This window comes from Odontesthes bonariensis, chromosome 1 (assembly GCF_027942865.1).
Source record: "Odontesthes bonariensis isolate fOdoBon6 chromosome 1, fOdoBon6.hap1, whole genome shotgun sequence".
Lineage (NCBI taxonomy): Eukaryota > Metazoa > Chordata > Actinopteri > Atheriniformes > Atherinopsidae > Odontesthes > Odontesthes bonariensis.
Genome location: NC_134506.1, coordinates 1819584 through 1845252, shown reverse-complemented (window position 1 = coordinate 1845252; position 25669 = coordinate 1819584). Strand labels below are relative to the sequence as shown.

The window sequence follows — 25669 nt, the reverse complement described above, 5'->3', positions numbered from 1 at the left end:
GGCCTTCTGATTTAGTTTAGTTTAAAGTTTAATTTGTTTTTTTAATGGACAAATGGCCACTACAACAAGTTTATATGATTTTATTTCTTCACTTTTATTTGTTTTGTTTGTTTTTCCTCCTCTCCAGTAGGTGGCGGTAAATGTCACTTCAAGCTTGTTTGCCAACACCGCCATTAATAAGGAAAAGAAGAACAGGAAGAAGAAGAAGAAGAAGAAGAAGGAGAGGAAGAAGAAGTAGGAGAGGAAAAGTTATCGTAGAGAAAAACAAGGAGTTTCGTTGGACTGACGCCCGCTGGAAACTGGAAACTGGAGACTGAAGTGAGTGTCGGAGGAGGCATGGACAACACAGTGAGTCGCAGCCCTCAGCCCTCTGTCGCAGAGCTCTTTAACTGTTTGACAGACACGTACGCGTGTTTATTGGGGGGATCCTTCCCCAAACACAGCCCCGCTCACGTTGCGGGTGTGATATGTTCTGGGCTGCGCGGAGCGGTTCCGGGTCGGGACGCAGAGCCCGGCAGTGCAGCCGGGTGGGAGCTGACATGCATCGGTGTGTCGGCGGTGGGAAGGATGCTCCGCGGCGGGGCGTCTGCAGAGGTCGCGTCAGGCTGGATGGAGACCCTCAGGGTGCTGTTTGAAGACATGGATCTCATGTCACAGCTTGTAAGTGCCACTGCTACTAAAACTTGATTAAAAACACGACAGGTGCTCTTAGCTTTGAATCTTAAAAACAATAAATGATTCCATAGGTGCACCATTTTCAAACTGGGGATCCGATCATCTCACATCTGGCTGCAAAGACTGCATCAATGTGTGTTTTCTACCATCTCAATGAATCTGTGAGTACTGAGTTCTTAAAGTGTTCTTAAAGATGCGAGACTGTTGGGGTTGATGCTTCTGTGCTACAAAGCTGTGGAAGCTGGTTGGACTCTTCTGTTCACGCTGTGCAGATGTACCAACTCCAGCACATTTTTACTTTACACAGCAAAAGTTAAGTGGCCTGCACATCTTTGGGGGGTTAAGGGCGGATTATAGTTCTGCGTCTATCGTCTTGACGTGTTGCTTTGCTCTGGTCGCGAACCACTTTTCATGTTATGGTTCTGCAACCTCGGTCTGGAATTTCTCGGGACGCACAGCAGTTTCCCCTCGCGAGAATTTCGGTGGGCGGTGACGAGAACTTCGGCGGCGCCGGCGGAAGTGTTTATCTTTCAAAAAAAAAAAAAAAAAGTGTATGCACGATATGGATCTGGAGTTGCTCGACATCGAAGAAGAACAGCTTCTTTTATTGGAGTTGGCGAAAATGCAAAGGAGGAAGCCACACAGACAACCGGAAAGGCACACCGAGGACCAATCACAGCCGCTTTTGTCTGCGCACTTCCGTTGGTGGTCTGCGTGCGTCTGTCGCGTAGTCAGGATTTTTCTGAGGTGCACGACAACCCGCGTCTGAGCGTCAGAGGCTTTGCGTCTGAAGCATAAATCAGCCTTTAGTCTTTCCAGACTTTTCTCCTAGTGTGGAGACTAACGGCTACACTAAGACCCAGTCCAACAGAACCAACAACGCAGTGGAGACAGTGGTGTTAATGTGCAGAACGGAGCTGTGCATGATAAACAATAAGCTCACGGTCTGCTGGAGAATAAAGCTCATGTGGTCATCTCTGCACAGCATAAAGTCTGCTGGTGAGCAGATGATGGGAGGGGCTTGTTTTTACTCTAAACTCTGAGACCCACCCCCCTCTTTTGCTCATCTGTACTTTGCCCAATGATCAGCATCCACTCCTGACATGTGGTCATCTCTTCCTCTCACAGCCACTCTGCCTCTGATCTCCTCTTACACTGCTGGTCATTGAACACCCCACTACAGAAAGGGTAGAATGAATATGTTGTATGACACGTCCCAAAATGATGTGTGAGTGTTTAAACTGTGCTTCCTGCCTCCTCAGGGGACACTCAGCTCCATCTGGCAGAAGAAGTGTGTGCAGGCCTTCCACAGCTCACCTCCTGGCACTGAATTGGATGCCTGTCTGTGGTCACTGACTGAGGTTCTTAAAAAGCTCCTTAAAGGAACTCCTCGAGGTAAAGCTGCTTTTCTGTATGTTTAGTTCAGCTCTGAGCTGTTCCAGAGAGCAGAAGCACAGGTCAGAGTGGGTTCAGTCGCCTCCAAGTGTGTTAAGCGTAGTCACGGGAAGTAGAAAAAAGTGGGAAACTATGAGAGGGTCTCCACGGTAACAAAGGCATGGAGCAGCAGCAGCTTCATTTTAAACCACGGGAGTTTAGACACTGAACAAACACCACAGTGGACCAGCTTGTTCAGTTAAATCAGTGTTAAACTCTTCCATGAAATGCTGTTTGGACTTCTGTGGTGGAAACGTCCTGCAGGTTTGTTTGCTTTAAAAAGGGAGAACTGTAGTGGTGCACAGTGAAAGGTTTGGGGGACAAGCTGGCCCAGTGTTGACCCGCTCTGCAACATTCAGTTTGATTTCCAAAGCAGCAAATGTCACCTCAAAGATACAGGCCAATTCATCGGAATCCAATCGAGTTGAATTCATTCAATTCCAAATGGTCCAGTTCATACGGAACCAGTTTAAAAAAAAAAAAAAAAAAAGACACACAGCAGACTGCACTGATACCTCCAGCTGTGATCCAGTCCCCTGTCCTGAGCGTCCCCCTTTCAGAGCGGACCCCACCCGTTCTGTGTGTGTCCCATGTTAAGGATTCATCATCTAATCTAATCTAATCATCTTCCACATTCAGTGCTACTGTGTGCTGGTGAAAAGCGAGCACACAGTCAAAGTAACACAGCACATGATCTGCACAATCAGTGAATGTGCAGAGTTTAACTTTCACCTGGAAAAGCAGCATGGTGATCAGATCAGAGCAGAGCAGAGCAGAGCAGAGCAGATCAGATCAGGTCAGAGCAGCCAGCTCTGCTGTCCTGCTGACACCAGCGTCTGACTGAATGCCTGCCTTCTCTTCCAGCTGCCGTCCTGGGGAACCTGCTGCAAACATTCCACTGCAGCCTCAGTGCTTTGAGCTCAAAGTTGCTGCTTGAAGTGAGCAAAGCGGAGAGGCAGAGTTGGGTTGATTTGACCTTCAGCGGGCACTGGGGAGCCACTCTCTACCTCCTGCTGGACCTGCTGGAGGCGCTGACTGCAGCCGGGTGGATGTGTGACACCGAGGTCTGCCTGAGGACTCAGACAATAATCCAAAGGCACTCCTCAGCCCTGCTGAGGACCATAAGCTGCTCCTGTGAGCTTTTTGTTAAAAAGCGAACGCTGCTGCTTCTGAAGAGAACTCTGTTTCAGAAGCTTGGGGAGGACTGGTCTCTGGGAGGAGCGGTGTCCTTGGGGCTGAAATGCACCAGGCTGAGCTGTGACAGGAGTGTGCTGGCTCAGTGTGTGTTAGCGGCAGCGGCTGATGACTGGTTGTACAACGTCCAAGTAGGGCCTGCTGCTTTCTTTGCAGGGGCCAGGCGCATCCAAGCAGACGAAGGCCAGAAACCAGACGGTGTGATGCTGAGAGCCATCAGCCTGATTCTGCTCAAGTCCGTGGAGCTCCAGATCCAAGGAGCCGGGGCAGCAGGTGAGAGTCCAGGAGGAGAACCACCTGGTACACGCACAGACTGAAGAAAAGTCATTTTCTTTGTTAACCCTAACCCTGAAGGCATTTAATAGCTTGATGTGAAGTGCTGATATTCATTTCCATCCAGCAGTGCATGAATCTTTTCTCAAAGATGTTGGACTGCTGCATGAAGTCTTCTGCTGCACATCCTGAAGAATCCCAGCGAGGCTGAGGTGTGAACCTGGAACATGTCTGTGGCATCAGGGGGGATAGAAAAGGTAGCTCATTCAGTAGAATCAGACAGTCAGCGGACCCCTGGACCTGTCCAAGTGGAATAAGCCCAGGGAACGGGTGCTCCAAAGGCTTTTTAATGATGTGTACATATGTGCTTCTACACACACATATCTGATGTCATCTGGCATCTTTTTGCCATGAAGGGATGCAGACACTCCTCTAACTTGTCATTTGCATATGAAGACATTGTTTGCACCACAAGTGAATAGTGATGATAAGAAAAGCAACAGGAAAGGAAAAGCGGGACGCTCATCAGTAAAGCTGGATCAAAGCAAATCATCCTTATTTGGTGATCTCAGTTCTGTAATCATGAACAGAACAAAAGTAACAAGTGATCAGCTCTGGAAGTTAAAAGAAATGATCAGATTCTAAATCTAAATCAGCTGACACATCACATGGGAGCCATGACTCCTGTTGGATCAGCAGCAGAGGAACGCAGCCTGTACGCTAAACGGTCAGGAATGTGGTGCACAGATGCATCCTGGGATGTTTGCTGTCCTCTAAAACAGTGTCACAGAGGGAGGCCTCTGTGACAATCTGCTGGCAGAAAATCCAAACCATCTCTAAACAGATTTTTTTTTCTTCTCATTAGAGAAGTCTTCCACAGCATTCCACATGACACAAGGCTGTAGTTTTTTTTTATAGCACCCACAGTTACTGTGAATAAATATCCCCCAAACACTGAGCAATCTCAGTTAAGTCTTCCTGTAAATGATCTGGCCTCCTGTTCCATTTCCTCCTCGTCTCAGGGTTACACCTCATCTGACATTAACCTGGAGAATAGGCAAGAGTTGAACCTTTCTGCAGCCATTAGGATGTTTCAGCTGCCACAAGAAGTGGAAGGAGCTTCTCATTTCTACTCCAACCATGTTGAAGACATGGGAAAGATGTTACTCTGTTTCAGAAGGTTCCAATTATTAGTCAGCATCAAGACTAAAGCAAAGGAGGAGCGTGCTGAAACTAAATTAATCTGAATTCAATGTGGCTGTAGAACAGTCCAAGCCATTCTTAAAGGCTGGAAGGATCCTATCATCTTTCAGGAAGAAAAGTGGTCAGAAGATCATCTGGATTGATCGTGACTGATCACTTCAATATGTGGTTAAATCCAGTTTTGAGTGTGGAACTCATGGACAGTTTAGATCAAAGTAAGAGCATTCCCACACACTGGGACTAACCAGCTGGAAGCTTAGGAACACCACTTTGTGCCCTCTGGGGTTGCTTCAGCTCGAGCCACATTAGTGAGCTGACCACCTGAGCAGGTCAATCCATCAAGACATTGTTTCCTTCCCTGGTGGTACAGACATATTCCAGGATGACAAAACAGGATTCATTAGCATCAAACTGTGAAAGGGAGGTTCAGGAAAATGGCAGTGCTGTTGTTCTGAGAGGAAGGAGCTAAACCGGAAAAGTGATTCCGGAAATGATGTCGTTAGCCAACCAATCACAACCCTTGCGGTCTCCGTCTCCTCGACGGATAGATAGATAGGAATTATGGCCGCTGCACGCAAGCGACGGAGAGCGTGTCCAGGAGGGTCTCCGTAGACGACCATAAATCAGCCTTTAGATGCAGCACCACCGGCCCCCTCAAACCTGTCAACCTGGTAACTGTGCTGCTGAATATTATCTGAGCAGGAGGACGTCCACACTTCCTCTGCATACTTCCTGCTTCTTATCTAGATCCCATTCACAATCCTTCAGTTTGTGGGGAACTACTGTGGCTCAGGTAGACTTTTCGTTTACCAATTGGGAGGCTGGTGGTTTGATCCATGGCTTCCTCACTCGACTTGTCACAGAACCCAGATACTGTAAATGTGTGTGTGTGTCCGTGTGATGGTGAGGAAAAGCACTTAAACACTCTGCTCTGTCAGCTGGGGAATGTGGTTTGTAGTTAAAGGTGTTCAGTGGTCATGAGACTATAAACGTGCAGTATGAACAGTTTATCAACCTTAAACAGCTCCGAGCTGGAAGAGTGTTGTATGTGCCAGATTTTGGTCGGCATGATTTGTCGCCTATTTGTTAGAAGCCAAGTTCGAAATACTTCAGCTCGAGTAAAAAGTTTAGTTCTGAATATAAGCCAACTGTGATCTGCTGGCTGGCAGCCAGTTAAAAACATGTTGGTCTGTTGTTTGGTCTGTTGTTTGTCTGTTGTTTGTTCTGTTTTTGGTCTGTTGTTTGGTCTGTTGTTTGTCTGTTGTTTGTCTGTTGTTGGTCTGTTGTTTGTTCTGTTATTGGTCTGTTGTTTGGTCTGTTTTTGGTCTGTTGTTTGGGCTGTTGGTTGGTCTGTTGTTTGGTCTGTTGTTTGTCTGTTGTTTGTCTGTTGTTTGGGCTGTTGTTTGGGCTGTTGTTGGTCTGTTTGGTCTGTTGTTGGTCTGTTGTTTGGTTTCGTTTGTTTGGTCTGTTGTTATCTGTTATTTTTCTGTTGTTTGGTCTGTTGTTGGTCTGTTGTTTGGTCTGTTGTGGGTCTAGTTTGTTGGTCCGTTGTTTGGTTTCGTTTGTTTGGTCTGTTGTTAGTCGGTTGGTCTGTTGTTTGGTCTGTTTTTTATGTTGTTGGTCTGTTGTTTGGTCAGTTTTTTCCGTTGTTTGGTCTGTTGTTGGTCTGTTGTTTGGTTTCGTTTGTTTGGTCTGTTGTCATCTGTTATTTTTCTGTTGTTTGGTCTGTTGTTGGTCTGTTGTTTGGTCTGTTGTGGGTCTAGTTTGTTGGTCCGTTGTTTGGTTTCGTTTGTTTGGTCTGTTGTTAGTCGGTTGGTCTGTTGTTTGGTCTGTTTTTTATGTTGTTGGTCTGTTGTTTGGTCTGTTTTTTATGTTGTTTGGTCTGTTGTTGGTCTATTGTTTGGTCAGTTTTTTCCGTTGTTTGGTCTGTTGTTGGATCTGTTGTTGGTCTGTTTGGTCTGTTGTTGGTCCGTTGTTTGGTTTCGTTTGTTTGGTCTGTTGTTGGTCTGTTGTTTGTTCTGTTGTTTGGTCTGTTTTTGGTCTGTTGTTTGGGCTGTTGGTTGGTCTGTTGTTTGGTCTGTTGTTTGGTCTGTTGTTTGGGCTGTTGTTGGTCTGTTGTTTGGTTTCGTTTGTTTGGTCTGTTGTTATCTGTTATTTTTCTGTTGTTTGGTCTGTTGTTGGTCTGTTTGGTCTGTTGTGGGTCTAGTTTGTTGGTCCGTTGTTTGGTTTTGTTTGTTTGGTCTGTTGTTAGTCGGTTGGTCTGTTGTTTGGTCTGTTTTTTATGTTGTTGGTCTGTTGTTTGGTCTGTTTTTTATGTTGTTTGGTCTGTTGTTGGTCTATTGTTTGGTCAGTTTTTTCCGTTGTTTGGTCTGTTGTTGGTCTGTTTGGTCTGTTGTTGGTCCGTTGTTTGGTTTCGTTTGTTTGGTCTGTTGTTGGTCTGTGGTTGGTCTGTTGGTTGGTCGTTTGGTCTGTTGTTTGGTCTGTTTTTTATGTTGTTGGTCTGTTGTTTATGTTGTTGGTTTGTCGTTTGGTCTGTTTTTTATGTTGTTGGTCTGTTGTTTGGTCTGTTTTTTTATGTTGTTGGGTCTGTTGTTTGGACTGTTGTTGGTCTGTTGTTTGGTTTGTTTGTTCTGTTGTTTGGTTTCGTTTGTTTGGTCTGTTGTTTGGTCTGTTATTTTTCTGTTGTTGGTTTGTTGTTCGGTCTGTTGTTGGTCTGTTGTTTGGTCTGTTTTTTATGTTGTTTGGTCTGTTTTTTATGTTGTCGGTCTGTTGTTGGGTCTGTTGTTGGTCTGTTGATCTGTTGTTGGATCTGTTGTTTGGTCTGTTGTTGGTCTGGTTCGTCTGTTGTTTGGTCTGTTTTTGGTCTGTTGTTGGTCTGGTTTGTCTGTTTGGTCTGTTGTTTGTTCTGTTGTTTGGTCTGTTGGTGGTGTGTGTTTGGTCTGTTGTTGGTCTTTTGTTTGGTCTGTTTGTCCGTTGTTTGGTCTGTTTGGTCTTTTGTTGGTCTGTTGTTGGGTCTGTTGTTGGTCTGTTGGTCTGTTGTTGGTCTGTTTCGTTTCGTTTGTTTGGTCTGTTGGAGGTCTGTTTGGTCTGCTTTTTTACGTTGTTGGGTCTGTTGTTGGGTCTGTTTTTTATGTTGTTGGTCTGTTTTTTTTATGTTGTTGGGTCTGTTGTTGGTCTGTTTTTTTATGTTGTTGGGTCTGTTGTTTGGTATGTTGTTTGGTCTGTTGTTCATGTTGTTGGTCTGCTGTTTGGTCTGTTGTTGGTCTGTTGTTTGGTCTGTTTTTTATGTTGTTGGTCTGTTGTTGGTCTGTTTGGTCTGTTGTTGGTCTGGTTCGTCTGTTGTTTGGTCTGTTTTTGGTCTGTTGTTGGTCTGGTTTGTCTGTTTGGTCTGTTGTTTGTTCTGTTGTTTGGTCTGTTGGTGGTGTGTGTTTGGTCTGTTGTTGGTCTTTTGTTTGGTCTATAGTTTGGTCTGTTTGTCCGTTGTTTGGTCTGTTTGGTCTTTTGTTGGTCTGTTGTTGGGTCTGTTGTTGGTCTGTTGGTCTGTTGTTGGTCTGTTTCGTTTCGTTTGTTTGGTCTGTTGGAGGTCTGTTTGGTCTGCTTTTTTACGTTGTTGGGTCTGTTGTTGGGTCTGTTTGGTCTGTTCGTTGGTCTGTTTTTTATGTTGTTGGTCTGTTTTTTTTATGTTGTTGGGTCTGTTGTTGGTCTGTTTTTTTATGTTGTTGGGTCTGTTGTTTGGTATGTTGTTGGTCTGTTGTTTGGTTTCGTTTGTTTGGTCTGTTGTCATCTGTTATTTTTCTGTTGTTTGGTCTGTTGTTGGTCTGTTTGGTCTGTTGTGGGTCTAGTTTGTTGGTCCGTTGTTTGGTTTCGTTTGTTTGGTCTGTTGTTAGTTGTTTGGTCTGTTTTTTATGTTGTTGGTCTGTTGTTTGGTCTGTTTTTTATGTTGTTTGGTCTGTTGTTGGTCTATTGTTTGGTCAGTTTTTTCCGTTGTTTGGTCTGTTGTTGGATCTGTTGTTGGTCTGTTTGGTCTGTTGTTGGTCCGTTGTTTGGTTTCGTTTGTTTGGTCTGTTGTTGGTCTGTTGTTTGTTCTGTTGTTTGGTCTGTTTTTGGTCTGTTGTTTGGGCTGTTGGTTGGTCTGTTGTTTGTCTGTTGTTTGGGCTGTTGTTGGTCTGTTTGGTCTGTTGTTGGTCTGTTGTTTGGTTTCGTTTGTTTGGTCTGTTGTTATCTGTTATTTTTCTGTTGTTTGGTCTGTTGTTGGTCTGTTTGGTCTGTTGTGGGTCTAGTTTGTTGGTCCGTTGTTTGGTTTTGTTTGTTTGGTCTGTTGTTAGTCGGTTGGTCTGTTGTTTGGTCTGTTTTTTATGTTGTTGGTCTGTTGTTTGGTCTGTTTTTTATGTTGTTTGGTCTGTTGTTGGTCTATTGTTTGGTCAGTTTTTTCCGTTGTTTGGTCTGTTGTTGGTCTGTTTGGTCTGTTGTTGGTCCGTTGTTTGGTTTCGTTTGTTTGGTCTGTGGTTGGTCTGTTGGTTGGTCGTTTGGTCTGTTGTTTGGTCTGTTTTTTATGTTGTTGGTCTGTTGTTTATGTTGTTGGTTTGTCGTTTGGTCTGTTTTTTATGTTGTTGGTCTGTTGTTTGGTCTGTTTTTTTATGTTGTTGGGTCTGTTGTTTGGACTGTTGTTGGTCTGTTGTTTGGTTTGTTTGTTCTGTTGTTTGGTTTCGTTTGTTTGGTCTGTTGTTTGGTCTGTTATTTTTCTGTTGTTGGTTTGTTGTTCGGTCTGTTGTTGGTCTGTTGTTTGGTCTGTTTTTTATGTTGTTTGGTCTGTTTTTTATGTTGTCGGTCTGTTGTTGGGTCTGTTGTTGGTCTGTTGATCTGTTGTTGGATCTGTTGTTTGGTCTGTTGTTGGTCTGGTTCGTCTGTTGTTTGGTCTGTTTTTGGTCTGTTGTTGGTCTGGTTTGTCTGTTTGGTCTGTTGTTTGTTCTGTTGTTTGGTCTGTTGGTGGTGTGTGTTTGGTCTGTTGTTGGTCTTTTGTTTGGTCTATAGTTTGGTCTGTTTGTCCGTTGTTTGGTCTGTTTGGTCTTTTGTTGGTCTGTTGTTGGGTCTGTTGTTGGTCTGTTGGTCTGTTGTTGGTCTGTTTCGTTTCGTTTGTTTGGTCTGTTGGAGGTCTGTTTGGTCTGCTTTTTTACGTTGTTGGGTCTGTTGTTGGGTCTGTTGTTTGGTCTGTTCGTTGGTCTGTTTTTTATGTTGTTGGTCTGTTTTTTTTATGTTGTTGGGTCTGTTGTTGGTCTGTTTTTTTATGTTGTTGGGTCTGTTGTTTGGTATGTTGTTGGTCTGTTGTTGGTCTGCTGTTTGGTCTGTTGTTGGTCTGTTGTTTGGTCTGTTTTTTATGTTGTTGGTCTGTTTTTGGTCTGTTGTTGGTCTGTTTGGTCTGTTGTTTGGTCTGTTTTTTTATGTTTGTCTGTTGGTTGGTCTGGTTGGTCTGTTGTTGGTCTGTTGTTTGGTCTGTTTTTTATGTTGTTGGTCTGTTTTTGGTCTGTTGGTTGGTCTGTTGTTGGTCTGTTGTTGGTCTGTTGTTGGTCTGCTGTTTGGTCTGTTGTTTGGTCTGTTTTTTTATGTTTGTCTGTTGGTTGGTCTGTTTGATCTGTTTGGTTGGTCTGTTGTTGGTCTGTTTGGTTGGTCTGTTTGGTCTGTTTTTTTATGTTTGTCTGTTGGTTGGTCTGTTGTTGGTCTGTTGTTTGGTCTGCTGTTTGGTCTGTTGTTTGGTCTGTTTTTTTATGTTTGTCTGTTGGTTGGTCTGTTTGATCTGTTTGGTTGGTCTGTTGTTGGTCTGTTTGGTCTGTTGTTGGTCTGTTTTTTATGTTGTTGGTCTGTTTTTGGTCTGTTGGTTGGTCTGTTGTTGGTCTGTTGTTTGGTCTGTTGTTTGGTCTGTTTTTTATGTTTGTCTGTTGGTTGATCTGTTTGGTTGGTCTGTTGGTCTGCTGTTTGGTCTGTTGTTGGTCTGTTGTTTGGTCTGTTGGTTGGTCTGTTGGTCTGCTGTTTGGTCTGCTGTTTGGTCTGTTGTTTGGTCTGTTTTTTTATGTTTGTCTGTTGGTTGGTCTGTTTGATCTGTTTGGTTGGTCTGTTGTTGGTCTGTTTGGTTGGTCTGTTTGGTCTGTTGTTGGTCTGTTTTTTATGTTGTTGGTCTGTTTGGTCTGTTGTTGGTCTGTTTTTTATGTTGTTGGTCTGTTTTTGGTCTGTTGGTTGGTCTGTTGTTGGTCTGTTGTTTGGTCTGTTGTTTGGTCTGTTTTTTATGTTTGTCTGTTGGTTGATCTGTTTGGTTGGTCTGTTGGTCTGCTGTTTGGTCTGTTGTTGGTCTGTTGTTTGGTCTGTTGGTTGGTCTGTTGGTCTGCTGTTTGGTCTGCTGTTTGGTCTGTTGTTTGGTCTGTTTTTTTATGTTTGTCTGTTGGTTGGTCTGTTTGATCTGTTTGGTTGGTCTGTTGTTGGTCTGTTTGGTTGGTCTGTTTGGTCTGTTGTTGGTCTGTTTTTTATGTTGTTGGTCTGTTTGGTCTGTTGTTGGTCTGTTGTTGGTCTGCTGTTTGGTCTGTTGTTTGGTCTGTTTTTTTATGTTTGTCTGTTGTTTGGTCTGTTGGTTGGTCTGTTTTGTCTGTTGGTTGGTCTGCTGTTGTTCTGTTGTTTGGTCTGTTTTTTATGTTGTTGGTCTGTTTTTTTATGTTTGTCTGTTGTTGGTCTGTTGTTTGGTCTGTTGGTGGTCTGTTGTTTGGTCTGTTGTTGGTCTATTGGTTGGTTTGTCATCTTTGCTCTTTAGTACGCTTCCAGTTTCAGAACAACAAACGGAGGGATCTGTAAAGGGGTCAGGGAGCAGGCGTTCTCGGTGCCCTGAGCTCTCCCAGTATTTGATGAGCAGCTGTTTTCAGCTCTTCCTCTGTGTGTGCTGACAGGAGGAGTGGGCAGAGCCTCCGATGTTGGGAGACATCTCCACACTTTGTGGGGCTTCCTGAGGCAGTGCTGGGCCTCTCTGTGGGAGCGCCCTCATCTCTGCTGCTGGATCAGCCTGTTGTTTGGAGAACAGGATGATGACTTGATGGAGGCAGCCAACACATTCCTCTGCATATTCCTCAGTTACAGGTACAGCACATGCTAACATGCTAACACGGTCGGTAAGAGGACACGTTTGTGTGATTGGGACTCCTCTCAGCTTGTAAAATTGAAAGGTTTTACAGCGTACACTTTAAAGACACTTTGTTGCTCTGTGTTTAATCCCCTGGTTTGAGTTGAACTGCTGGATATGAAGCCTCCACTGCAGCTGCTGGGCTGCAGTTGCTCTGTCTGTAACAGGAGCTTCTTCATCTGTTCTTCTTCTTCTTCTGCAGGCGGTGTTCGGGGTTGGATGATGGTGCTGTGTTGGAGGCAGCCTGTGCGTCTGGCTGCAATCCTCACTGCCACTTTGTGCTTCTGCTTCAGAGCTTCTCCTTCGACCACAGCATCCTCCTCGACTTCCTCATCTCCACTGAAACCTGCTTTCTGGAATACTTTGTGCTTTACCTCAAGTACCTCAGAGAAGACTGGCAGGGCTTTACTGCGGCATGTGGAGGCGTGCACGTGTTGGACTGTTCATCTACTGACTGCTGTGCTGGTGGTGGGTCTGCAGTGACACATAAAGCTGGGCCAGATGGAGTTGAGCTCAGCTCCTGTGTCCAGCCTGTATGTTGTAATCCACTGGAGGGCGGGTCCAATTTAGGTTGTGGGCTTCGCCTTGTAGAGTATGATAGTTCTGATGAGTCTGATACAGAGGGCATTGAGAATCCTGAGGTCGATCCGGTAACATCTGTATGCATGAGAAATAGATGTAATGTCTTTGTTATTAAACAGGATGATAATGGACCATCAGTATCTCTCAGACAGGAACACCCCGACTCATCAACACCGTTCCTTAGAGAATGGAAGTCCACACTGGAACAAAAAGCATCCCCGTCACAGAGGGGGCAAACATGTAGTGGCGTGGCACCTCTGCTGGGGCAGGCCACAGGCGACACGTTCCACAGAGCAGTTCTCTGTTTGTCAGAGCTTCGACAGGTGGTGACAAGGCTGCAGGCAAAGAAACTCTTCCCATACAACCCCTCGTCTCTCTTAAAGCTCCTGTCGCAGGTGGAGAAGTGTAACCAGCTGTCACACCTTTCAAGATGAAGACCAACACAACACTCCCTGTGCCGTGTTGGGACAGGTTGTTATTTTCATGCGTTCTAATAAATCACGGGGCTTTCTACATCTTTGTTATCCGTGTGTCATTCCCACAGAGCAGACACAGAAAGACCGAAGAATCTGGGCTCTTTGATCATTTATAAGCCAATTTATAAGAACACAAAGCCTTAAGTCCAATTTATGGTCGGTGACGCAAGACGCAACACAAGCCCTTGCGCGGTTGCAAGCGTCACCTCAATTTTCTAAACTTCACGCAAGACGCGAGCACAAGCCACTATCTACATCACATCCGGCGGCGTGTTCATCTTCCGGTTTCATCCCCTAATCAAAGACCGCTGTTTTCAAACGCCAAGGTAGAAAGCGAAGAAGAAGAAAAAGCATGAATCCCATAGACATAATATATTATGTCTGTGATGAATCCACTCGAAGAGAGACTTGCCGAAGAGGTCCTGGTGGTGAATTTCCTTTCATCGTAGTAGGCTTGTCATTGAAAAAAGCCGCTGCTCCACCTACTGTCCTGGCGGTGAATTGCCACGCAGCACACGCAACCGCCGACAAAGCAAAATGAAGCATAAACGTCTCGAGCCATTAACGCAAGTGCAAGGGCAGTTAAAAGAAGTATAACTCAGGCTTTACTAACAGTTTGAAAACACTAAATGACTCCAGCCCTGGTCAGAATTTATATCTGACATGATGTAAGTTTCACTGTGGCATCACATTGTAACACAGTGAGTGTGTAATGTTTCATGAGACGGAGGAATGGAGAAATGGAGTCTCTTTGTTTTACCAAACAATAATATGTGTGCCCTGCCTTTGTCATTGGCACCCATAATTACATCGTCTTACAAAACAAACCATTGGCTGAAAGTGTAGCGTAAGCCTACGTCATGCCCCGCCTCCGCGAGTCAAACCCCGGAACCCGCGGTCCAAAATTCAGAATGAGAATGGGGAAAAAAAAGAGAAAAGAATCATGAAGAAGAACGAAGGATCAGAAGAATGAGGAAAGATGGTGGAAAGACAAAGACAGAAAAAGGCCTGACTGAATTACTCTCCTGTTCTCCACAGAGTTGAGCAGACAGATCCAAACTGCTTCCACCTCTCAGGTGCTGGTCTTCCAGCTGAACCCACAATCGGACGCACGTGCACGGAGGGTACTTTCAGATACTGTGGCCCAGCTGGGAGTTTTTGGGGATTTTTCTGGCTGTGTGGTATGTTTTATTAAATGAGTTTTTGTTCACCACCTGTGATTTTTTTTCTTTTCCTCTTCTCTTCTGTTGTCCATGTTGCTTCTTTTTCTGATATTTTTGCCAGTATTTCTGTTTCTGCCTGCTTGTGTATTGCGTTTTTCAATGTACAACACATCAGGGTTTCTGTGTAGTGAAATGTCGTACGAAAATAGAACAATCTGTGTTATTATGGGTGCCAATGCCAAAATCATTAAGGCACACATATTACATATTGTGCTTGTATTTTTCTTTTTCATTACTCGAATGCCCTGCAGAATCTCGACTATTAATATATATTATGTGACACCTACACTGGAAATTATAATCTAAATGTGATAACTGTGTAACGCCACTCAGCGAGGTCGGTGAGATGCAGAACCGACGTTGATGGCAGCAAATCTCAGAAAATACAAATACGAAGGTCGGTCTAACACAAGGCCAAAAACCTCCTCGGCTGGAAGTCCAGGCAAAGCCGACCTGATCCCACCTCTACCTGGAGTAAGTACAGGCATGGACACCGCAACAATTAAAGCTGACATCCTCTCTTCATTGAGAAAATATATTTCGTCAGTTATTAGAGAAGAACTGAAGAGTGCGCTAGCGTAGGATTTTGAATCGCTGAAGAAGGAATTAAAAGACATGAAAACTGAGATAGCTAACAACACAACAGAGGTTGAGCATGTGAAGGCTGTCGAGGGCGGGCTGTTGGTACAAACAACGATAACAGATCTCAAGAAACAAGTCGAAGATTTAAAAGAAAAGTGTGAGGACATGGAGGGCAGGATGAGGAGAGGAGACATTCGGACCATGGGGGTAGTTGAAGAGCCGGGGTCGAGTTCTCCCACCGCAGTCTCCTACTACTTAAAGAAGTGTTACACCTGGACAGAGAAGTATCAATCCAACGCTCACGCCACAGCCTGACACAAAGAAGACCCGGAGACGAGCCTCGGGTCATTATTGCGAAGCTCACAACGAGGGAGATGACATGGACATCCTGAGAAAAGGTGGATGGAAACCCGATAGCTATATTCCCGGACTAATGTCGCCAAAGACAGTGCGGAGTTTACAGCCACCAGAAAGATGCTTCGAGGGAAACCTGGGGTCTGCTAGGGTCTGCTAGGGTCTGCTAGGGTCTGCTGTACCCGGCCAGGCTCTGCATCTCCAACAACAACGATGAGCGGGAGTTTGTGGATGCCATCAGGAAAATGGATTATATAAAGAAACGCATCCCAGCGGATGGACCGGATCAGGTTTGAAGGGAAAAATTTTACGTGACAGGGCCACTGAAACATGTTATGGCTCGTTTGAAAGCTGAGACTTTAAACTCTTTGTGGGTCAAAACTGCGTGTCTCTAGGTGCCGCCATTAGCGAGCTATCCTTAGCTAAACCAAGGCGGGTATCCACCAAAATCAACAACAAACTGATATCGGGGCTTTTGTGAAACGTGCGCTCTTTCAGCCTGTGGCACTTTAGATACTTACATATCCGGGTCAGAGGATTTGCGTCGTGTCACATGTTGCAAAGCTAACCAGTTCATAAGACCGCCTCCTTAGACTTGTGGCGTGTCTTCTTCTCCTTCTTGTTGTTTGTTTATGTTACTTTACCGCCACCCTCTGGAAACCGACACGTGCGATTGGACAAAATGCGGAAATGCACAACAATCAATGCAGCGTTATCAAAATTGTTCTTGAGTGGACGCAAAGCCATTGGCGTAATGATCAAAATGTCCAGATGATGACACCAGTTTTTGACTGCCATCTATGTCAGTTCTGTTCATCCCATAATTACAAAAATCGCACAGAATGTGCATTAGAATGTATAGATTCAGAATCCATAAAAAAACCGTAAAAACGTATTTTTACCATGTGGGAGCCAACGCATGGGCAGTAAAAACGTAGTTTTACGTGACTTGGGAGTCAATGTGTTAAAAGTACACAATTGCCACCCTTCTACCAAAAGTAATTTACCGCAATATAGAGTCGCATTTGAAACAGAAGTTACTGAGCTTAAGGTGTCTTTTTTAAATGGATCCGAGGTTCTGGGGCTGCTCGGGGTGCATATCTACTGACTTGGGAATATCGTTTGGCTTCAGCCCAAACCAAACTCTGTTCTTTAAGGACTGCTCGCTGTTACGATTCATGGATGCGAGGCGTGGAAGGACACGGATGCGGACTTTCAAAAAACAAGACTTGATTTATTATCACAAAGAGAAGGTTAACACAAAACGCAGCTGAGCCGGTAGACAAATACTAAACTATGATAAAACAAAACATGACTATGGAAAAACATCCGTGACGGGTGAAGGTGCAAGGATCTCACAATGACTGTGAGAAACCAGAGACTAAATACTGTGGGAAGTGATGAGTAAATGGATGCAGCTGGAAGAATCAACAGGTGAAGTGAATGAACTGATGACCTGAACATGGGGACTGAGGAAAGAGAAACTGTGGGGAAAACAATAGCAAAACTAAATACAAGACCTGAACTAAGAAACCTAAGGCATGAAATAAACTAAAACATGATAAAACACAAAACTAAGAACTCAAAACATGGGGAAAACCCCATGGACATGACAGTTAGCACAGCTGCCTGTTGGAGAGGCAGCCTGGAACTGTGCCCCACAGGACCAACCCAACATTAACAGAACTGAACATAGAACTACAATGGCCATGAACTCAGCTGACATAAGTGACGATCCCCTTGTTCCACAGGGATCCAGTACAAATAAGAACAATAGTGGAAGTTTTCATCTCTAAATTCTTTCAGGATAAGAACCCTTTGTTGAAGTTAAAACGTTACAAAGCATATGCTGCTGTTTTCCTCGTAATTCTCAGTCATTGTACATGTAGTGCCCGGTCTTTATATGTACATGCATTTTATTGTTTGTTTGACTTATTTCTCCACAACTTTTTGAACTTATTTCATATTGTTTTACTGTCACTTTCTTTTCCATCACAACTGACCTTGCTTTTGAGTTACGGGATCTCTTAAAGTGATAAGTTATAATATTAGAGGCCTCCATAGCCCAATCAAGAGAAAGAAAATTATTAATCAGTTTAAAAGAAACAACTGCCAGATTGCATTCTTGCAAGTAACTCACCTCTCTGATACAGAATATGAGAAATTAAAGAAGTCCTTGGCAGATAAAGTATTTTACTCATCACACTCATCTGGTAGGAAAAGATGTGTATCTATATTGACACATAGACGGGTTCATTTCAAATCAACCAAAGTTCATAAAGACTGTGGGGAGATTTATAATGGTGAGCGGACTGATTGATGGAGTAGAACTTTCTTATGAATGTATATGCTCCAAACGAGGATGAACCTAGCTTTTGTCATACCCTGGGAATGCAGGACGCAGGAGCAGGTGATGTTCAATCTACAAGCTTTATTAGGAGGAGCAGGAGTTTCCAAAAACTCTCCAAGAGCGAACAAAACAGACTATATAAGTTATCAATAATATATATATACTTCTCCCAAAATGAGAGAAGCATATCTATGAAAATTTATCAAAATAATAATCACTCCACTAAGGAGGAAAACAAAAAGATTATCAAACTTTGATCTTTTAACTTAAAGTCACTCCTGCTGCGGAGGAAAACAAAAAACCTCTCCTGTAAAATAGGAGGCACTACACTATGAAATCTTATCCAAACAAAAGATCACTCCACTTGGAGGAAAAAGCAAGAACGCTATAAAACTTAAACTATGCTTTATCAAGGCTATCTTATTAAAGTTATCAAAAAAAAACAAAAACTCTATTAGCGAGGAATTGATCAGAACAATGGCTTGGTACACGGACTATGGTTTATCAAAGGCGAGAGTGAAGCACGTTGGGACCAACAGATACGACACACTGGCACAAGACGAGGGGAGACGCCGACTCTTATACACACAGGGAACAGGTGGAATCATTCATACCACAATCAGACTGGAACACGAGAGGAGAGTTAACCTTTCAAAATAAAACAGGAAATGACGAAACATGACATGGAGACGAGACACAAACCTGCTTGATCTCACCGCGGTGTGACAGCTTTATTCATACAATCTTCTCCATAATGTTACTGCAAAGCTTTGGTATTTTACTGTTAGGAGGAGATTTTAACTGTGTCATGTCCCAACATTTGGATAGACAACCCGTTTCTAATATTTCTACTTCTAGGATGAGCAATATGCTTGGGCATTTATCATCTGGAGAAGCAAACACCCTAAAGGCAGGGACTTTTCATTTTATTTGCATAGGCATTCTTCATACTCCAGAACAGACCTCTTTTTCACTGAAAAAGGCAGAATCTTATAGAGTCGTTGACATAAAGATCCTCCCAATTACATTAACTGATCACGCCCCTCTGGTATTGTCATGGAACATTGGTAACAGGCTCCTTAATGATAGCGAATTCATTATATTTATAAAAACTGAATTAAAAAATGATCTTGATACAAATACCACACCTGAAATATCGCCCCTTACTCTATGTGCCTGTGGCATATATTAGAAGCCGAATCATTTCCTTTACAAGTGCAAGGAAAAGAAATGGGGAACAGCGAGAGCTAGCAGACAAAATAAGGCAGCTTGAGCAGTCACACAAAAGAAACCCGACCTAAAGATTATTGAATAATCTTAAGGAGGCACGCAGTGACCTAAACAAATCAATTCATGAAAAAATAGAGGGCAATTTAAGGTTTACTAACCAAAAATACTATGAAAACGGTAATAGAGCAAGTAGGTTACTAGCATTAAGACTTAAAAAACAACAATCATCTAACATAGGAAAGAAATTAAAGGATAATAATTTGACTCTCACCAAACCGGATGAAATATCAGTCTTTTTCAGAATTTTACAAGACCATGTACAAAAATATGGATAGTTGCACAAATGATGAGGAATTAGAACAATTTTCAAAAGACATCAAATTAAAAGAGCTACCTGAATTTATAGCAAGATAATTGGATGAGCCAATCAAGGACCTGGAAATATGCCAGACAATCTCCACACTGAAAAATAATTATAATAATAATTCATTATCATAGTTATAGCACCTTTATTACTATAAGCTTACCATCATGCACTACAATCTGGAACCATGGCCCCCTCTTGGAGAGAGTATAGTGGAAATACATAAGGATGGCAAAGATTCCACCATCATATAGGCCGATCCCATTATTTAATACAGATTTATGAATCTTAACAGCTATCTATTGAAGCGTTGAAAGAAAAAGACAGCCCAGATTGTACTTGACGCCTTTTATTCAGGCTAATTGTATTTTAATTATGTGAAATGCTGTGGTTCAATGTTCAAATTAATGCAACAAAGAAAACACTGTAACGAGCATATTAAACTGCCCATAGCTTCAGATCAACACATCAACTTCAATTCTAAGTTACTCAATTTCATTTCAACACAAGAAGAAAAAGAATGTGGAATTTGTGGAATTTCCACTTATATGAGGACTGTATTTTGTTTATGGTAGACAAGCAGATCATATCAAGTGTTATGCTTATCAACTGAAGATTATTCAAGTCACATTAATATCAGCATTTTAGAAAATAGAACTGTAAAGCTAACACAATTCTCAATGCAATTAGGCCAAGTACAGCTATATGTGCAACACAAACTAAAGGTGTGGCCTATTTCCTTTTGTATGAGGTAATTATTTTGCTCATAGATGGCACACACACACACACACACACACACACACACACACACACACACACACACACACAAAACACACAAGCAGTGAGCAAATCACATGCAGTGTTATGCCAATCCACTCAAGCTTCAAGTTACATAAAATCAGCATTTTAGAAAATATATATAAATAAAATGTTTTACTATTATCAAAATAGAACTATAATAGTGTTTTAACAAAATTCTCAAAAAAAAAAAAAAAGTCAGTGTAAATAAGCTCAGTGCAGTTATGTACCGTCTTATGCATCATCACTTTTCACGTTGCCATCAGATATCAAAACTGGCATGTTACTCACCCAGGTTAGTTATGGCGCTTTTCCACTAGCTCGCCACGGCTCGATTTAGTTGTGTTTCCATTACACTTCGTGCCTCCTGGACGTGGGCGGGGTCGTCGTAACACGGCTGCGCGTGTTGCTGCTCACCCTGTGGCTTTTTGTCGCACAGAAGGCAAGAGAAGAAAGCCAGAGAAGACTACTGGCCACCAGACAAAACAGTATTGAAAAGTACCGGAGAGTTTTGTTACGAGCTTCAAAAAGACGACGTTTGGAGGTAAGCTAACGGTTGCTAACGCTAGCTTTTATTATCCGCGTTATGGCGCTTCCAGTGACGACACTCATCGCCCAATCAGTGGAAGGCAGTCGGCTGACGTCACGTTTTAGTAACGCTTCGGCCCGCTTGGAACCAGGGCTGAGGTGATACGGAAAATTGTCCCGGTTGCAGGTACGGAGTGGAAACACGCAATAGCGCGCCGAGCCGAGCCGAAGCGAGCTAGTGGAAAAGCGCCATTAGATGTCTGTGACTGAATACTGGCTGTGAGTGCTGTGTAGTTTGGCTCATAGCAACTGACAGCTAGTCTGAAACAGTCTGTTAGGTGTTTGTCAGTAAGGCGGCTCCTGTACTTTGATTTATTTATTTTCATCTGTGAAGACACCATTTCACAGAGGTAAGTGGATCCAAAGTAGGCACTCTAATACCCCATTCTGACTGAAAGCGTGTGAGCGAAACTGACGCGATACGACGACAAAATTTTGCGAGAGTGTCCTGATATGCAGCTTGATGATTTTGTTGGGAGTGATTCTATTGGTTCAGAAAGTACTCACTTGAAACACAGAGTTCTCTGGCGATCACCACCCATGCGGCCTTCCTTCGGTTCAGATCTTTGTGCTACAGGTCTTTGGGGTCAGAAACCATTGGGTGCTGTTCCAGGCTAAAGATCAGCTTCTCCTCATCCATTATTCCCTGAGTGATGCTGACCTGTTGCTAACTAGCTTGTCAACAGGAAGCAACATGTTCATTTCAACCAATAAGAAGTGTTTAGGGGTGGGACGCCGCGGCGAAATGTCGTCCCAATAGAGACAGCGCGGGCGATTTTATAAGGGGTCGGCGTGATCGCTGGACGGAGCGACATCACTCAAGGCATGTCCGGACAGGCTGATTGAAAAGTATGCATTCTGATCACTTTTTATCAATCGCTCACTCGCTCGTGTTCAGTCAGGATGAGGTGTTAGTATACATGAGGTGAGGAGGGGAAATTTCTCCCTGCTGACAACTCAACCCCGCTTTCAGCTCAGCAACTTTGCGCTCTTGGCAGGGAAACTGTCCTTGAATTTTTTGTGGTTGGTATTGTGGTGCCGCTCCAGATTCCATCTTTTAGACAGCGCTAGAGTTTGGTGGCACAGCACACAAACACACTTGTCTTTCACCATGGTGAAAATAAATTTCTCTTCCCATTCCACATGGAAATGATACGTTTTCGACTTCTTTCTCGGAGCCTCCGCCATGCTAGCTGACAACATTGCCGTCTTTCAGCTATCACCTGCTAGTCAAAGTCAAAGTCAAAGTGAACTTTATTGTCAATCCAACCATGCAATCAGTGCAAGCAATTACACAGAGGATCGAAATTGCGTTTCCCCACACTCCAAATCTGCAGCAACATTATAACACACACAAAATATGCAACATACAATAATGCACACAGGTAAGACAAATAAACACAACATGTACAGACAAATGGACGGGTAGATAAGTAGAGGTAGATAGTGATGTACAAAAGGTGCAGTAAGTAAAGTGCAGAGTGACAAAAGCAGCATACAGTGGGTGTGTATTTTCATGTTCATAGACTTTTCTTAAGTGAGTTGAGTAGTCTGATGGCCTGTGGGGAAAAACTACATTACATTACATTACGGTCATTTTGCAGACGCTTTTATCCAAAGCGACTTACAATAAGTGCGTTCAAGGAACGGGTCACTGATGCGATGTTTGGCAAGAACGACAGTTGGTCGTCCAGGGTCACACCCAGATTCCTCGCGGTCTGGGTTGATGTCACCACGGAGTCATCCATGGTGATGGCCAGATCTCGGAATGGGCAGCCCTTCCCCGGGAGAAACACCAGCTCAGTCTTGTCCAGGTTGAGCTCAAGGTGGTGCATCGACATCCACCCCGAGATGTCTGCCAGGCACGCAGCAATGCGTGCTTCCACTTGGGTGTCAGAAGGGGGAAAAGACAGAATCAGCTGGGTGTCATCTGCATAGCAGTGGTAGGAAAAGTTATGGGAGTGGATGACAGAACCAAGAGATGATGTGTAGAGGGAGAAAAGAAGAGGACCCAGGACCGAACCTTGGGGAACCCCAGTGGTGAGCCTACGTGGCTTCGACACAGACCCTCTCAGTGTGACCTGGTAGGAGCGATCTGTCAGGTAGGATGAGAACATGGAGAGTGCAGAGCCAGAAACACCCATTCCCTCCAGGGTAGAGAGAAGGATGTGGTGGTTCACTGTGTCAAATGCTGCAGACAGGTCCAGGAGAACCAGGACAGAGGAGAGAGAGTTAGCTCGAGCAGTTTGGAGTGACTCAGTTACTGCTAGGAGGGCCGTCTCAGTTGAGTGGCCCACCTTGAACCTGGACTGGTAGGGATCCAAGAGGTTGTTCTGGTGGAGGTAAGAGGACAGTTGTTTAAAGACAGCACGTTCAAGAGTTTTGGACAGAAAGGGTAGAAGGGATACCGGTCTGTAATTCTTGATCTCTGAAGGGTCAAGAGCTGGTTTCTTTAGAAGAGGAGTGACTCTGGCAGTCCTGAAAGCAGAAGGAAAAGAGCCTGATGTCAAAGACGTGTTAATGAGGTGGGTCAGGTAAGGAAGAAGATCAGGTGCAGCAGAATGAAGGAAAGGGGAAGGGACTGGGTCAAGGGAACATGTGGTGGGGCGGCTGGATGTTACAAGGTGAAGGACCTCATTTGCAGAGAGGGGAGAGAAGTGGGACAGAGAGGGAGGTGAGGGAGAAGGTGGTAGAGAGGGAGGAGTGGAAGAGCGACAGGTGTGGGTGGTATGGACAGCTGGGAGGTGAGGGAAGGAAGATCGGATATCGTTAAGAGAGGGTGTAGGACATGAAGTAGTGGTCAGAGAGATGAAGAGGAGTGACAGAGAGGTTGGCGCTAGAACAGTGCCTGGTGAATATAAGGTCCAGTATGTTGCCAGCCTTGTGGGTAGGAGGAGATGGGGAGAGAGCTAGGTCGAAGGAGGAGAGAAAAGAAACAAGAGGGTGAAGGTTCTCTGTCTGGATGTTGAAGTCACCGAGAAGGATGAGGCCGGAGCCATCATCAGGGAAGTGAGAGACAAGAGTGTCCAGCTCCTCCAGGAAGTCCCCAATAGGGCCTGGTGGGTGATAAACTACAGCGATGGTGAGCTTGACTGGGTGAGAGACAGTGACAGCATGAAATTCAAAGGAGGAGGGAGAGAATTGCAAGAGGGAAAAAAGAGAGTATTTCCAGTCCTTGGAAATGAGCAGGCCAGTACCACCGCCCCGCCTCGCAGTTCTGGGAGTGTGAGAGAAAGAGTACACATCAGACGGAGCTGCGGGCGTGGCAGTGTTTTCTGGGGTGATCCAGGTCTCTGTAAGAGCAAGAAAGTTAAGGAAGAGCAGGGATGCATAACCTGAGATAAACTCAGCCTTCTGCACAGCAGAACTATTGCTGAGTCTGAGTCTGGAAGTCCTGCACCGCATGCTGCGGTAGCGCTTACCAGATGGTGAACAGTTTGTGTGCGGGGTGAGTGGGGTCTTTGGTGATGTTGTTTGCTGTCTTGAGGCAGCAGGACGGATACAGTTCCTGGATAGATGGTTGGGCCGATCTGGTGATCTTTTCTGCTGTCCTTACCACCCTTTGTAGGGCCTTTTGGTCGGCAACAGAGCAGCTGCCGTTCCAGACTGAGAGGCTGCTAGTACGAATGCTCTCAATAGCACCCCTGTAAAAGGTGGTGAAGGCAGAAGGGGGGAGGTTCGCTCTCCTCATCCGGCGAAGGAAGTGGAGGTGTTGCTGGGCCTTTTTGACCAGGGAGGTGGTGTTGGTAGACCAGGTCAGGTCATCTGTGATATGCACCCCCAGGAACTTGGTGCTTTTCACAGATTCCACAACACTGCCATTTATGATGAGTGGGCTGTGTGGCATGTGTGTCTTCCTGAAGTCCACAGTTATTTATTTGGTTTTATTGACATTGAGTTGTAAATTATTGATGTCACACCAGTTGATGAGTAGATTTTCCTCCTCTCTGTAGGCTGACTCGTCATTGTCGCTGATGAGACCCACCACTGTTGTGTCATCTGCGAACTTGATGAAGTGGTTCGAATTGTATCTGACACAACAGTCATGAGTCATCAGTGTGAACAGTGACGGGCTATGCACACATCCCTGGGGGACCCCGGTGTTCATGAAGGTGGTCTTTGAGGAGTTTTTGCCAACTCTTACTGTCTGTGGTCTGTTTGTAAGGAAGTCCAGTAACCAATTGCATAATGGAGGGCTGATGCCTATTGCGCTGAGTTTATTCACCAGGTGTTGAGGGATGACAGTGTTGAAGGCGGAGCTGAAGTCGATAAACAGCATCCGCACATAACTGTTTTTGTTTTCCAGATGTGCCAGGCATCGGTGAAGTGCTGTTGCTATGACATCATCAGTGGAATGCTTGGGACAGTATGCAAACTGGAATGGGTCAAGCGTAGTGGGGAGACTGGATGTTATATGGGTCTTGACCAACCTCTCAAAGCACTTCATCATGATGGGAGTGAGTACTATGGGCCGGTAGTCTTTCAGTGATGAGACTTGGGATTTCTTGGGTAGCGGTATGATGGTGATTGCTTTGAATGATGGCTTGGCTCGGAGAAGTGTTGTAGATGTCCGTGAGAACATCTGTGAGTTGGCAAGCACAGTCTCTGAGCACCCGCCCCAGTATGTTGTCAGGACCTGCAGCTTTCCTGGGATTCACCTTGAGTAGGGTCCTCCGTATGTCTGCTGGGTCCAAACCGGCTGAAGAATGTGTTGAGTGTGTTGAGGAAGTCAATGTTGTCCTCACAGGGTGGGGGTGTTGGCCTGTAGTCAGAGACTGACTGAATGCCTTGCCTTGGCGCCTGTGGTCCTTTGTGTCTGTGAAGTGTGCCTGGATTTTCTGTCCATAGGCACGTTTGGCTGTTCTCACGCCTCCGTTCAAGTCAGCCCTGGCAGATCTAAGGGCGTCTTTGTCTCCAGACTTGAAGGCAGCATTCCGTGCTCTCAGGAGCTCATGTACCTCCCTAGTGAACTAGGGTTTGTCGTTGGCTCTTGTGGTGATGTTTTTGACGACGGTCACATCTTCCATGCATTTGGATATGTATCCAGTCACAGACTCTGTGTATTCCGTCAAGTTGACATGATAGTTGGTAATGGCAGCTTCCCTAAAGACAGTCCAGTCTGTGCAGTCAAAACAGTCTTGGAGAGCTGAGGTGGCTCCCGCTGGCCATGCTCTGATCTGCTTCACA

At 44.6% G+C, this 25669-nt stretch overlaps 1 protein-coding gene and 1 pseudogene across 2 annotated transcripts; one reads left to right on the top strand and one right to left on the bottom strand.

The window, feature by feature from the left end:
* The window catches only part of LOC142382986 (uncharacterized), a 95263-nt pseudogene extending 71376 nt beyond the window's left edge, over positions 1–23887 (bottom strand).
* lins1 (lines homolog 1) lies at positions 187–14203 on the top strand. 2 transcript variants are annotated; one of them, XM_075460090.1, is made up of 6 exons: positions 187–660; positions 747–836; positions 1938–2070; positions 3460–3576; positions 11706–11892; positions 12138–14203. In XM_075460090.1, exons 1-6 carry the CDS (start codon positions 337–339, stop codon positions 12949–12951), a joined length of 1665 nt encoding a protein of 554 aa, XP_075316205.1. In that variant the 5' UTR covers positions 187–336; the 3' UTR covers positions 12952–14203. The 2 variants fall into 2 exon arrangements, with proteins under 2 accessions (XP_075316205.1, XP_075316121.1); XM_075460006.1 differs by having other exon boundaries at positions 2974–3576.
* Positions 23888–25669: the final 1782 nt, after the last annotated feature.

Excerpts from the sequence above, each read along its gene's own strand:
- lins1 (XM_075460006.1), top strand. The coding sequence starts at position 337 with ATGGACAACACAGTGAGTCGCAGCCCTCAGCCCTCTGTCGCAGAGCTC. Across the intron at positions 661-746 it reads TGGATCTCATGTCACAGCTT|GTGCACCATTTTCAAACTGG; the intron begins GTAAGTGCCACT and ends ATGATTCCATAG. Across the intron at positions 3,577-11,705 it reads CCAAGGAGCCGGGGCAGCAG|GAGGAGTGGGCAGAGCCTCC; the intron begins GTGAGAGTCCAG and ends GTGTGCTGACAG.